We start from the raw sequence: 15,204 nt of genomic DNA, 5'->3' as shown, positions 1-15,204 counted from the left end.
TGCAGGATCGCTCGGTGCTCCCAGTCCTTGTTTTAATTTTGTTTTACAACTCACAAAGCTCCACAGGAAGTATTACTGTCCGCTTGCTTGCTGTTGACTTCATCCATAATGTCCTGTATCCTGTGCAGCCATTGCTGTAAACATGACGGCCATCTTGGATTGGGATTGTCAGTTTCCCAGTTTTTGATTGACGGTGCAATGATGCAGTATTCAAAATACAATTCCAGGAGAGCCATTCAATGTGATGTTTGCTGGGCCGTCAGTGTGTAATGGTATTGCAATTAACATATTATTGTCTCAGTGTTCCATGTTGGCCGAAACCTTGCTTCAAATAATAATGACTAATTGACCTCACCCTAATGCTATGTTTACTTTTTTTTTTTGCTTGTTTATTGCTGGCATCGGGTGACCAGGCGTCCCGGATATGCCGGGAACACTCCCAGATTTTCACCAGGTGTCCCGACAAATGTCAGCAAATTTGTCTTATGTCCCGGTTTTTAGAGGGAGCCGAGTGAAAATAGTGAGAGGTACTTTTTTAGGTTTTGCAGAGCAGGGCTAGTTAGCAGTTGTTATAAGTAAGCAATTTATTTAACAGTTATGATGCAGGTTTAAAAAAAATACATTTTATTTATTTCCCTAGTGCCTTTTCTGCGTCCCGATGTTGATGAGAGATGTCATTCTGCGACACTCCATTGATGTAAAATGTAGTCCATCTCTTATTTTTGCAAAATATCCTTATTTTTGGTGCCCAGGTTCAGCTCACCTTAAGCATATTCCCACCGTGTTTAGGTGGCTGCATTTTTTATTTTTTGTACGTTAATTTTCTTAACCAATGTTGCATTTACTTGTTGAGTTTTATTTATGCATTTGTGTTATTGTGAGGGGTTGTGTGGGTGAATGTATGAATGCGTCGGAGGGTGGATGAACGAAAACACGAGTTAAAGGATTAGTGACAGAGTGCATGTATAATGAATTATTGAGTGCTTAAACTCATAAGTGACTGAAGAGCTACTGTTATTTATAGGCCAGACCTATCCGGACAGCATTGATTGTGAAGATTCGAGAAGTTGGCCTAACAAAGTAAATATTCTGATGTGTTTTCTGCATGATAGAGACACCCCCAAATGAATGACTGATTCCCTCAGCAGAGTAGGTTGTCGAGAGATGGCACAGGGACATTTCAGCTGATTTAAAAGTAGGCTCCGTATGTGACGTAACCTTCTCTGTGGCCAGTTCACTTAAGCTCTATGCAGACACCATTGTTTCAATATATATATAGCGCACTGATATCTCAACGGTTCATTCACACTTTATTTTTTACAAAAAGGCAAAAGAAGTAAATTATGTGGTAATTGGATGGCAGGGGAGCAGGCGTCTTTGGCTCGTGTGCTACTAACCGTTTAAGCAGGTTGTGCAGTTTAATTGGGTTATGTTATCAGCATTTATGTGGGGCACTTGCTGCACGGGGGTACTGGGGAGAGCGCCCTGCTCCTCACGAGGTCCCCTTGCATCGACCATTTTTAGGTTTCTCCTGCGACAGCGGTTGCACTGCAAAGCGGTGTTGTACACAACAAGGGGCTTGAAGACCACCCACTGCTTACCATTCTCTGGCTTCGTTGTCACACTTTTTTATGCTGCCTCATTAAGCAGAGCTTGCCAGCTTCACTTCCTCTTCTTTCCTCAGGAGCATGGACCAAGAATAGATTGATAGTCTTCAATTAGTGTCCTTCCGCTGCTGTTCGTGCTGGGATTGAAGCGCTCTTCTTTTTCACCTCCCTCATCTCTCCCATTTTGCCGGGCCCCCTCACTGTTGTGCTCATTGTGTGCTTCTCTCCACTGCCACCTCTCACCCATTTTGCTTTTTCTTGCAGTTTTAAATAGAGCAAACTCTACCCAATTACCCGAAGGTATTTGAGCGCTTTACATTAGCGTCAGTTACAATACGCAAGGTTCACTTTCATTTGTGTAAGGCTCTGTGACCTGCCGGAATCACATGATGTTGAACTGATGCAGAGACTCGAACCTGGTTCTCAGTTCCAAAGTCAGCAGCTCTGACCATAACACAGTGCTTAATTTGTGCTTTTTGTTTTCGGTGCTGAGCACCGGCACTTAGGGCCGGCGCTCAGTCTTCTGCCTCAAACATTTGCTGCGAGAAGAAGACACATTTGGGAAAGACGGAGGAAGAGAAAAACGAAAAAGTGTCACGGTGAGAGAAAGCAGAAAGCTGCAGGGGCAAGCTGAAGAGGCAAGGAGTGGCTTTAAATGGATTGAAGAGGTCAGATATGGCATCAGGATTACGCTGCCTCAGTATCGCAGATTTAATTGCAGCAGTCATGTGTTTAAGAGGAGGGCTTTGAGCACTGGCACCTTTTTATTTACAAATTAAGCACTGCCGTAACACCACATCATCTCAACATCACTTTCACGTTCATCCCCGCACAGTCCTGTGTGTTCTTTCTGCATTCTGCCTCCTCCGCCCTGTCCCCTGCTCCTCCCCCCATCACTGCACCCTCCAGGGCTTTGGGAACAAACATTGTAAACAATAGAAGGAAATGTTGTGCAACCTAAACATTTAGCTGCAAGGTACTGTGATAATATTTTAATGTAAACTGCAGCGAAATCATCAGGTTTTTTTGTACCTGAAAACGCATGAGCGGCCTCCAAGCGAGACTCGCTTAGCATGTATGTTTCAACTTTATTTATCTTACGGTCCAAGATAGACAGCTACTGCGCTTGCATGGGCTACTGCGCTTGCATGGACCCCAGCCATAGTACTGGTTACGGTACGTTCCCACTGTCTTGTTTCTTTGTCTGCGGCTCCCAGGCACGCATCGCAGCCTGCGCAAACTCCGCCACGCAGCACATACTGCAGCCAATGGTGCTGAAACGTGACAGTGGTAGTACAATTTAGAAGGGAAAGAAAGGCAAAAGAGATTTGTATGCATGCCACACAATGCTGCTCCACGAAATGCTGCATAATTCCATTCCACCCCACACCACACAATTCCACTCAATTCCATGCTGCAGAATTCCACTCCACACAATGCCACACAGTTCTACTCCATGCCACACAGTTTCACTCCACTCTACACAATGCCACATAATTCCACTCCATTCCAAACGACATACAATCCCATGGCACACAGATCCACTCCACTGTACTCCACTCCACACAGTGCTACACATTTCCACTCCACACAGTTTCACTCCATTGCACACAGTGCCACACAGTTACATTCCACACCATTAGACTCGACTCCACACAATGCCACTCCACACTGTGCCACACAATTCAATGCCACTCCGCGTCACTCAATTCCACAGTTTCACCCCATGCCACACAATACCACTCCACTCCAAAACACTCCTCACAATTCCGCTCCACGCCACACAATTCCACTCCACATAAGGCCTCACAGCTCCGCTCCACATAATGCCAGAAAATTCCACATCACACACTTCCACTCCACACAATTTCACTGCAGGTCACCAAATTCCACTACACTCTATGCAATTCCACTCTACACCACACAGTGCCACACTGTTCCACTATACAGTGCCACCCAATTCCACTGCACTCCACATAATGCCACACAATTCCACTCCTCACAATGCAACACAGTTCCACTCCACACAGTGCTACACAATTTCACTCCACACTGCACAGTTCTATTCAGCTCCACCCAATAGCACACAATTTCACTCCACTTCATTCCACTCAACACAATGCTACACAATTCCACTCCACACAATGCAACTCCACACAATGCCACACAATTGCACTCCTCTCCACACAATGCCACACAATTCCATGCCACTGCACTCCATATCATGCCACACAATGCCATACAATTCCAATCCATTCCACTCCATTCCACACAATTCCAACTCTACTCAACGTCCCAAAATGACACTCCACTGAATTACACTCCATTCCACACAATGCCACACAGTTTCCCCTCCACTGAATTCCACTCCACACAGTGCCACACAGGTCTACTGTAGTCCACACAATGCCCCACAATTACACTCCACACCAAACAGTTCCACTCCACACAATGCCACGCAATTCCCCTCCACACAATGCCACTACACTCCATGGCACACAATTTAACTCCATTCTCTTCCACACAATACCACTCCACTTCACCAAAGCCAATAGATCTCACATAGGTGAGACCAATTGGCCTTGCCGATGCTTGTTTTTAATTGCCCTCATTGCCCCATATAGGAGTTTGGCTTTAGAAAATGTGAATGGAGGGCAGGAGGTCTGCTGTCCCTCGCAGGCCTTTGGAGGGATCCACAAACGGAACCCCCCATAAATAACATGAAAGAAGCAAGACTTCTGATAGCCTTCTGAACGTCACGTTTGCGCAGAGGTGGACGAGCCAACGATTTAAAAGGAAGAGCTGAAAATGTTTGCCAAAAATGATAAGATAAAATATGATAAAGTTTTCAAATTTCACAATTATAATCTTTTAACATGGAAGTGTTGATATTAACATGTCACATTATAACAGTGCACTGAGAAGTACTTATTAAAATTGGTAGTTTCCAATCATTAACCATCGGTGGACTATGAGGCAAGACAGTTGCCAGGGGAATCTCTAGGTAGCCCAGATTATTACAGAGTCTATTAAATCAAACAAAAGAGGTTTTTATACGACTGGCATTCTCAACTCACATATTTAAAGTGATTTCATATGCGATAGTGAAGAGAAACAAGTTATTTAAATAAAATATTTGCCTAAAATCACAATATGTGCCAGTTAGCTGTTAGAGGCGGCACGGGCTGATGGTCCGTGACTCGGCCCTTCTCCCGCGGGCTGGGCAGGCCAGCCAGAAACCTAAGCCTCGGAGCGCTACAATGGAAACCCGAGCAGCCTGCCCAGGACAGAGGCCTCCTGCCCCAGTCCAAAGCCGGCCTGGGGCGCACAGCCCTGCCCGGGAGCCCATGGAGGGGAGGTCGGAGCATCCCAGCATCCCTGCCGGTCTTCGGTCCTTGGGTAAATGTGTCTGTTGTTGGGACCCCGGAAGGGTTCAATGGGGCACTGACTCGTGTCCGAAGAGACTCGTGCAGGAACACGCCAGAAAAGTACCCCCACCACCACACCAAAGAAGAATGCCCCCACACAGCCCGCCCTACCTGGAATCACAGGGAGTCTGCGTGACCCCGACACTTGTGCCGCCGCTCGCCTCACCTGAGGGGAGTCTGAGAACAATATGGCTGAGCGTTGCCTGCCTGTCCTCCCCCTGTGCAGGGGTGTTTGTGTCCGGAGCTCGGAGCCTCCGCGTGAAATGAAAGGAGCCAAGAGCAACATTTTAAACATTTTATGTTACACACATTGCCCCGCCCCCCCGAGTGGGTTTCATGAGTCCCTATGCAAAGTGTACTATCATTGGCAGAAGTCCGGGGTGGGGGGGAGGTGGTCATTACAATGCTCTGATATCATAGTTATGGCAAAAGAACACCATATTTTATGCGCTCTAGTTACAGAATAATAACAAAGGAACCACATATTTAAAGCCAAGTCTACCTCTCGGGCCCCACAATTATCTCTGCTGGACATTTAACAAAATAGATTTAAAATTCCCTTTTTTGCTCTAGAACGTGTTATAATGCGCTACAGGACTTTATGGGTGAGCCAGACATATTTTTAAGTGTGCGGCACAGTACAGTGCCTAGAAGCGGTCCCAACGCCCCTGGGCTTGTTAATTCACAAGGGCACCGTGTGTTACGGGGTAAACATGTCCTTGAGATCCATCTACCTTGAGCGCTACAGCGACGTCATAAATGTATTTTCCCCCTCTTTATCTCATGTTCGAGCACCTGTTTACCTGGGGGGGGGTCCTGTGTTTCTGAAGTCATATTTGGATTTCCCTGTCCCATGCTTACAATCGGGGCCGCTGGAATTATGCGGCAGAAGGGAGACAAATTATGCACCAGGGTTGGTTAAATTATGCGGCAAGATAAGGCAAATTATGCGGCATCTACAGCACATTATTGTATACTATTACTTCATTGTTTGGTTATTTTAAAACTTGGTCACACTGTCTGGGCCTTGGTTGCACCTCATTAGTAACAATTGAACGCCTAAATACAACAATTACAACAGAAAGGTGACCAGTCCAGCTTTGCGAAGGGCCTTCCATCATGCAACAACACGTGTCGCTGCATTTTTAGCAACTTTTGAACTGTTTGAGCTCGAAACAATTTTCTTGTTAAAATATGCCGATTATGCGCCAGATGATGGATTGTGTGGCAAACGAGGAAAACTCTAGTTATGCGAAAATCACAGGGGCCGCTTAATTCCAGTGACCCTGCTTATAATGCCCGAGTTGGATCCGTGTACCCCATGCTCATTTTTACAAATCTGACCCATCTGCCACATGCTCGTGGTTGCTTCACACTACCCTGGATTAACAGCCACAGACGAAGAAAAGCACAGCTTCGACAGCATACGGACAACCTCAGAAGTACCTCTCTGCTCTTCTGTAGCTTTAAAGTTTGGTACCAAATGCTTTTTTGACCAAATTGTTAGCGCCTGGTATTATGTTTTGCCTTTATACCACATGCTCTTGATTTACTGTTTGGACCGTGTTTCTCATATATATATATATGTATATATTGACCTTGCTGCCCGATGGTTTTGCCTTCCTGATGTATAGGGTGGCCAGAGTTTCAGAAGAAAAAACAGGGATAGCCATTAACCTAGAAATAGGACTAAATGGTATGTGTGTTGTTGTGACCAGATTCAGGACAGGAGACTCCTGATTTTCTTTTAAGCCAAAAAATGGCTTGGTCGTGGCTGTCTCCCACGTGAAATTGCCTTTCCTGCATTAGAAGTCAATAGGAGAAACACACTCTAATGATTATTGTTTTTGAAATCTACTGCTTTCCCCTTCTCAAATGTTAGCATGTGTTTGTGTGTGTGTGTGTATATGTGTATATATATATATATATATAATATATATCTCCCCTAGTGCCGGTCGCCACTAGGTAGTTACTGTTAGGACCATGTTTCCATGGAAAAAGTGTTTTTTGACTGGCCTATATCTTAAGCACCGTTGGACAAATCTTCACAACATTTTCCCAAAAAAGTGGCCCATTGATTCATGGTGCGACTGGGAAGTTTCAGGGTGATCCGTCAAGCGGGGCCCGAGAAAAAGGTGGCTAAAAAAAACATTGTTTTTCTCATGTTAATTCACATAGGCTCTGTCAACACGTCTACAGCCCGAACCGCTGGACGGAATGACACCAGATTTGGCAGAAAGCTAGCTGTCGGTACCCAGATTGTGCTTTTTGTTAATTGGTGTAAATCTGTTCAGTAGTTTTTGAAAAATGTAGGGAAATTCAGATTTGTATATCTGTGGCCGTGAGGTATTCATGAACAAAGATGAGCTTGTTAGTTTAGCTTTAGCATTAGTTTGGGAGGAGGGGGTGCCAGAGGGACTCCCCCAGAGCAAAAAAGCATTTTTGAAAATTATTTTTGCGTAAATTATAGACCCTGGGTGGGCCAGGTCCCGGGGGCATTAAAAATGTTGTGTGAGGGGGACCTCCTGCCCCACCTCCCCAACAGCCCTGGGTACCGCCACCTCCACAGGGCTTTCATTTTTCTATGTGATTCTCCTAGGATGATGGACTGCGCGATGGTTGATTCAGTCCTCATTAAATTCTGCTGTGATGCTTGAATTGTCAAGCAGCAGAGTTGGAGGCTCCTTTAAACAAAACTCGGTCCCAGGTGTCATGAGAAGGCCACCGTGAACGTGAGCCTTCACAGCACAGTTCTAAATTTGCATGCTCAGCCAACCCGATGTGAAAACTGGGACATTGATTTATTTTTGCGACAAGTGTTGGGACCCTGGGTCATCAAAAAACCAAGGACTGCACGGGCTTATCAGGGGTGCCTGTTCACCTGACTGATGGACCCTGCCGCTCATGATTCCTGGTTTGGTCCTTCTCCCCAGTCTCCTGATCTCTTGTTGGAGCTGGTCTCATGCTTGATTTCTGTTGCATCCCCCGGCTCATTGTTTCTGGATTGGTCCTTCTCCCCATGGTCATGATCACTTGTTGGACCTTGTCTCATGCTCGCCGATCTGTTGCATCCCCCAGGGCATTGTTTCTGGTTTGGTCCTTCTCCCCATGGTCATGACCTCTTGTTGGACCTTGTCTCATGCTCGCCGATCTGTTGCATCCCCCAGCTCATTGTTTCTGGATTGGTCATTCTCCCATGGTCATGATCACTTGTTGGACCTTGTCTCATGCTCGCCGATCTGTTGCATCCCCCAGGGCATTGTTTCTGGTTTGGTCCTTCTCCCCATGGTCATGACCTCTTGTTGGACCTTGTCTCATGCTCGAAGTTCTGTTGCATCCCCCAGGGCATTGTTTCTGGTTTGGTCCTTCTCCCCATGGTCATGACCTCTTGTTGGACCTTGTCTCATGCTCGCCGATCTGTTGCATCCCCCAGCTCATTGTTTCTGGATTGGTCCTTCTCCCCATGGTCATGACCTCTTGTTGGTCCTTCAGCCTATGGTTATAATTTAATATTTGATTCCTCTGCCCCGTTCTCGTGAGTTCTGGTTTGGTCTTGTTGTGTCATGCTTGTACTCGTCGGGAGTAATATGCGCCATATAAATGCAATTACTTTCCATTGGACTTCGTTGTCCCGTGTTTGTGATTTCCTGTTTGGCCTCTCGTAAATGTATTTTTCCATTTGGACCTGCAGTTTGGTCATGATTCCTATTTAGTCTCCTTTCTCTTTGATGTACTTTTCCAGCTTAGCTTCCATTTTAAACCTGGAATTTCCTCCCTTCATCCTCATCCACAGTTTCCTGCAATCCATAGTCTGTCTCTCCTTGCATTGCCCAGAAAGTAAGTGTGTGTGACCAGTTATTGCTGGTTCCAGGGGGATTGTGAGTTTTAATTTTGAAGTAAATGTATATATTTGTTTCTGAAGGTGTGACCGCTTGAGGGGGCGTACATCCTCTGAGCCCCCTACCATCCAAGTGATGGGTTTTAGGGACAGTGCCATAGTACTGCCCACTTCCACCTCCGGTTTGCGCCCACCAGGTTAAATCTCGCCAGAGCGTCTCTAAATGATGCTGATATTTTGTTTCCATAACAACTGCTGCTTAAAGACCCTCTCTGTATGCTGTGAATGAAAACTGCTTTTCAATCCCCTGCGCCACTCATAATTAATGCTGCGCATGTCAAGGCCGGGGTTAACACACATTTATTCACAATTGTTGCTTTCTGTTTTTCTTCTTTTTTTTAGGCTTGTATAGAAAGCTTGCATCGAAAGACCATGAGCACGCTGCAGGTAAGTCTAAAAACCGAATATGAAAATGGCAGCTATGGCTGCCTGTGAGGAGATGTTTGCGGCAGCTGTGGATGTGGGAGGGATCTGTTTGGATCGATCAACCAGATGTATGAAGGGATCTTGGGATGTCAATGGCTCAGATTTGCAAAATAGGAGCTTTTACTGTTGCAAAATGACCGTTGGTATGTACAAAAATATATTTTTGTACAAATGTACCAAAAATAGGGTTTGGGAAGTAGGATGTTTAGGGTGCCCCTACCAAATAGCGATTTGTAATGCAATGTGTTGATCTTTCACAAACGAAATATGGTCACTGAACATAAAGAGTTTACCGGCTAATGATAACCCAAGGGACACTTTTCACTCTGAATTTTACCAGGAAACATTTTGTCTGTGTAGACCACTGCCTATATTAAAAAAAAAAAAAAAGTTTGTAAAACTTTTCTTTCTATTTTTTTTATTTAAACAGATTTTTTCCTTTAAGGACAGCAGGCTGCATTTAAAAAGAAAAACACTTTATTTTAAAGCACTAATAAACATGTGATGACAGCTAATCATAGTGAACCATAGGTTGATACCTACCTCATTAATATGGATGATGTAGGTCGAATTGCGACCCGTTATGATTCAGTATTTTGCGACTTCACCTATTAGTACATAGGTACATTCGCAAAATACCACTGGATTCGCTAAACGTCGTCGCGCAGATTGCGACCACTTTTAGCAAATGCAATGTTCATAGCTCTGGCACTACATTCCTAAGCTTTTCTTAATTTCACAAATGCAGTTCTATACTTTTTTGTCAAAGCGTCTGCTCCTGAGGGGTTAATGCTGACACAGAGGTACCCCAGAATAGAAGGGGAGGATGGGGTCTCTTGTACTGTGGAGGGAGAGGGGCACACCGCTGAAGCAGAACAAGGCTTTCGCTCCATGGTGCCTGCTACCCAAAGGAGATGTAATGTCTGCAGTTTGACTAACCAGCACATCTCAGGGCTGCTCGGGAGCATCATTGGCTCTCAGTTCTGAATAATTTGAATTTTCCTTGTGGCTGAGTTGTTCTTTATGGGACATCCTGTAAGGGAGTTACTCGCTGGGTGCAGGTGTGCTTAGTTTTAATGGCACTAATGAAAATAAAATGTACACTATTATAAATATTTTTTAAAGTGCATGTTTTGTTTTGCATACAATCTTCTGCACATTTGTTTGGCAACCTATCATTGTCTACTTTGCGTAGCACATTTACAAAAAAATGACTTAAATATTCACATAGCTTTCTGTCACAAGTGTGGACCTCCTAGCACTGAACGCACACCACTATTCCCCAATGCATCAACTAGGCACACCAGGGAATAGTGCGGCCAGTGTGAGGAATCTTCGACCCTCTGAATACACACTCATCTGCAGTGTTTACATTAACCAGCTGAGTTTACCTACGAGTTTACCTTCCCATAGAAAAGTTTCTTTCCCCTGTATTTATTTTTCATTTAAATTGTGTATGTGACATTTTTTGTGTTACCTCTAGATCAGTGGTTCCCAACCTTTTGACTTCCATGGACCCCCACTTTATCATTACTGGAACCCGGGGACCCCCACTGAATCATCATTGGAATCAGGGGACCCCCCACTGAGTAATTACTGGAAGCTGGGGGCCTTGACCTAAACATAGTTGATGATTTGAAATGCAAAACAATACAGACAAAATAGAGAAACAAGTATTTGGCAAACACATACACAAATGATAACACATTTTATTTTATTTGCGAGCAAATATGAATCAAAAAAATTAAAAGGAATGTTGGAGCTTTTCTAAATTCAGCTTAAGACACACATTGTCCATACTGTGTTCTGTTCCATGCACCTGGACTGCTCCAGAGAATGAATCTGAGGATACCAATCTAATTTCTAGCCTTCAATTTCAAATTTATTGACATTTACAGTACTTTTTAAAAATTTCAGTTGCACATTTAGCCACTTTATTTATATACACTTTATTACCATGTTCATATTTATTTTTCTAAGCATTCGCGTACTCCCTGAGGAGTCTTTGCAGACCCCCTGGTGTCTCTGGACAACAGGTTGGGAATCACTGCTCTAGGCAGACTGGGAGCCTGTGCATGCTCTCCACAGACAGGCAACTCTGTTGGTGGGCTGGAGAGAGCCCACTGCACATGTGGATTTGGCCGGCACAAGACGGCCGGCCAAACACACATGCGCACTGAGGCGGAGTGCTGTCCACTACCCCCGTGGCCCCGCCCCTTTACAAGGAAACGATAATTAACACTGTTTATTATCCTCTCCTTATAACAGTTTTGCAGCCGATGCTGCTGGCGGGTGAGGGGTTAGCGTGACACTCCTCCGCCCTCATGAAGGAGCCACTCCTGGGGTAGTACCGTACCCTTCAAATGTAGCTCAGCGTCTGCACAGACAACTAAAACGCATTAATTAACATGTAGCTGCAAGTTCTGGATCGCACAGCTTCAGAAATATATTATTTTAGGTAATAGGAGATGTTCAGCCCAGCCCTCGAGGCGGGGACCTTTTCCGCCAGACATGAACCGGAAGTTGTTTCAGCCACTGGGTGGAAGGTCCGAGATTCTCTGTTTACCGTGACCACCTTTCAAACTAGCAGATCTCATATATTTTATTTTGATTGTATTTAATTAATTAATGTGTTTATTTATTGCTCACGGAGAAGAAGGCACGTTTGTAAATTGATTGTCCCACGATCACACAGTTTCATCGAGTTGTGAGCGTTTGGGACAATCTCAGCTCTCTGCCGTCGCTTTCCTCACATTTAACAGTTTGATCGTGTTCTTCAGATTAAAGCCACTGGCTGGTAATGTTGATCGGCTACGAGAACGGAAGCAGAGCTAGGCAGGCCCCCAGAGGTCAAATTGTCCAGTATAGGTTTGGTACCAGCGGTTCAGTGCACTTTTCGAAATCGAATTGAATTTTTCCATCTGAAGTTTGCGATTTAAAAAGACATTGCAGTACAATACCTGATATGTTTAACCTAGACGTTTTAGGCCATGGGTAACCGGGCTACCCAGGAGGGCCCCTACATAACAAGCCCCCTCTCCCCGTATATTGATTTATTTCTCTATTTTACCTATAGCGGTTCTATTATGTTACCTGATCTGCCTGTCTAAATTTACATTTGACGGTCTTTCAGCCCAGTGTCACTTTAAGGGTGTTGATGGGCCCCAAGCAAGATCAGGGAAATCTTAAGGATTTAGGGGGCCCTGGGCCAGTCGATTTTTTTTTTGGGGGGGGGGGGGGTGGCTGTCCAGAACAGCTTGCAATTTGTCATCCGAATTTGGCTCTTTCAGCCCCTCCTTGGCCAGGTCACTGACAGCGCACAGGCACACCGGCCCGAATTGTAAAATATTCGACGAGAGTCACTTGCGTTTTCAATTTTGTAAAACACCAGCTGCTCACTAATATAATTGCAAATAATCTCTGTTAATCCCTTCCGTCTCTCATATGTGAGGCCCTGTTTTGACCTAAAACCTTTTTTGGGATGTTTTATGAAACAAACACATTTCTGCGCAAAATGTGTGTAATAGACTCTCACGCATCACCCACATAAAAAATAAATGCAAAGAAAATGGATATTTAAAACAGTATTGTTAAGAATTAAGGTTATCAGGGCGAGAGCTATCTCTATCAGTGACCCCAGAAAGGCTGGGGCCCGGGGCCAGGGCCCACTCTGTCGTTGCCTTAAAACGTCTCCGGGCAAGACACACTTCAACAGAGTTTAACATTTAAAGTCACTTTGCTGACATCATATGGGCTCGAACTAGCCGTAAACAGTAATACAATTCAGTTTTTTTCCAAACGGGGGCTCTCAAAGTATGCCTGCCCCGGGGCTCCCAGAATCCTTAAAATGTCACTGATTTGTAAGTGAAAGCCGGTAGGTGGGGTGAAAGGAACATTTTCCGGGTAAAATGTAGTGGCTTGTTTTCCGCAGGAAAGAAACCGGCCCGTGACAGATGTTCTGTCAAACGTCGCCGGTAATTAAAATAAATATATTTTCCTGGTTTGCAAGCTGCCACCTGAAGAATATGCATGGATTAGGGATGCGTCTATGCAGAAGGGTTCTTTCGGCGGATGTGTACATGCGAGCTTTTCTCTCATTGCGACTTGGACGTAACACCTGCTTTTAAGCACTAGAACAAACACGCGAAAGGCGCTTTATCACTGTTCGCCTCCTTCACGGCGCGTTGGTGAGAGGCCTGCTGTTTCCCTTTGTTTGGCGCGGTTGTGATCGAGGCGCCACAGATGCCGCCCTGCGATCATTAAGAAAATTAGGAATAAAAGACCCCAAGGGATGACACGAGCTCGAAACTCGGCAGCGCCAACTCGGCATTTCATTCTTCAGAGTGGAACCCGTTGAGTAATGGTTACGGCCATACTTTAAAGTGCCTAGGAACGGCCAAGCGAAATGCAAAAATCATTACTATAATTACAAATATACATTGTTTACTCAAACGTTTTCTACTCTGTTTTCTTGTCTCTTTTATGGTCACGTCAGACATTTCTAGACATCAATGTATTACTTTGACAGCCCGCTTTATGGTAATGTCAGGAGGTTGTAGGGAGTGTGTTTTATGAGATAAAACATCCTGCTTTAGGTTCATGTCAGGCAGTTATATTTTCACATGTTCTATTCCAGGTCAGCCAGTAAAACCACTTGCGCCCAGAGACATGAGGCTGAAAACTCCAGTGGGAGAATGATCCCTTGTCCAGGCAGACTTGAATGTCTTTTTCACTTTTTACCACGAAATGCTCCTTAGTTATGTTTTTACAATGAATTCACAAATTAAGAATCGGAAGGAAATCCACCCAAAAGCGTCCTGTAGTTGAGCTACCTCATAGGACTCGGAGGCCGCCAGAGGGCCCTTACCCCAACACCGGTCATACACCAACCGACAAGACAATTTTTGTTTGATGGAAGAAGTATTTATTTTTATATATACTTTCATTAAAAATCATAAACACAATTTATGCAAGTCATCATATGCACATTACTCAAATAAAACATTTCACTGCAAACTTAATATATATACTGTTATAGATGCTACTTTATCATTTGTAACCATAAATTATTTTGACAGGATCCCTTCCTGTCCTGAACCTCCTTTGAACCACACAGGGACTGGTCGTCACCTGTATCCTTAGGGGGGGGCGGTATCCCTGCTTCCTCTGTTCCTTGCACCCATGCTCAGGGTTCCGCCCCCTCTCCAAACACCAATCAACCAAGGGGTGTACCGGGGATGCCCAGGGCATGAGCCCCATGACCACCCCAGTGATCTGGGCTCCCTACCCCCAATCAGGTGTGTCCATCCGCAGGTTGGTCCAGAACTTCAGGATCCTATCTCTGTTGTTATACCGGGGCCCCACTCTTGGGGTCCCCTCTGTTGCTTCCGGTTACTTTATTCTCTCTTTCTGTGCCACGAGGGCGACCAGGGCCCCAGGGTCCTACGCCCTCCCCACCAGAAAACAAACACTTAGCGAAGAACCACATGTCTACAATGAATTGGTCAGTACCTGCATCGGATAAATGAACCAAATCTCTATGAAACATTTCAGGTCCTTTCAATTGTCTATGAGGGATGTTCCACAAACGGCCTGGACCAGGGCAAAGCTTTGACATCTCCGCGTTAAGTCGCCTAACTGACACACTGATTGTTCTTGGTTTGATTCCTGGGCCCCATCTTTTCCACTGCACCATGTGAGACCAGGCGATGGCTGCATTAGGGAATTGCTTAGCAAGCTTTGTTATTTCTAAGAATATTGCCTCTCTGAGGGCTTTACGACCTAAGTGTACCAGGTCGTTGCCCCTAAGGTGAATGATGATGAGGTCCGGGGATTGGGGCCCTGC

The 15,204-nt window shown here is 45.0% G+C and overlaps 1 protein-coding gene across 4 annotated transcripts in view; it reads left to right on the top strand.

Moving 5' to 3' along the window:
* The window catches only part of NR6A1 (nuclear receptor subfamily 6 group A member 1), a 685,712-nt gene that overhangs the window by 92,751 nt on the left and 577,757 nt on the right, over positions 1–15,204 (top strand). For all 4 annotated transcript variants that reach the window (XM_069241722.1, XM_069241724.1, XM_069241721.1 and 1 more), the window contains exon 2: positions 9,276–9,320. In XM_069241722.1, the coding sequence (XP_069097823.1) occupies positions 9,276–9,320 (45 nt within the window). The remainder of the gene's footprint in view (positions 1–9,275; positions 9,321–15,204) is intronic.

The sequence above is a fragment of the Pleurodeles waltl genome, chromosome 6, assembly GCF_031143425.1.
Source record: "Pleurodeles waltl isolate 20211129_DDA chromosome 6, aPleWal1.hap1.20221129, whole genome shotgun sequence".
NCBI classification, from domain to species: Eukaryota; Metazoa; Chordata; class Amphibia; order Caudata; family Salamandridae; genus Pleurodeles; species Pleurodeles waltl.
Note: the sequence above shows the minus strand (reverse complement) of the source record. Positions and strands in the feature narration are given on the sequence as shown.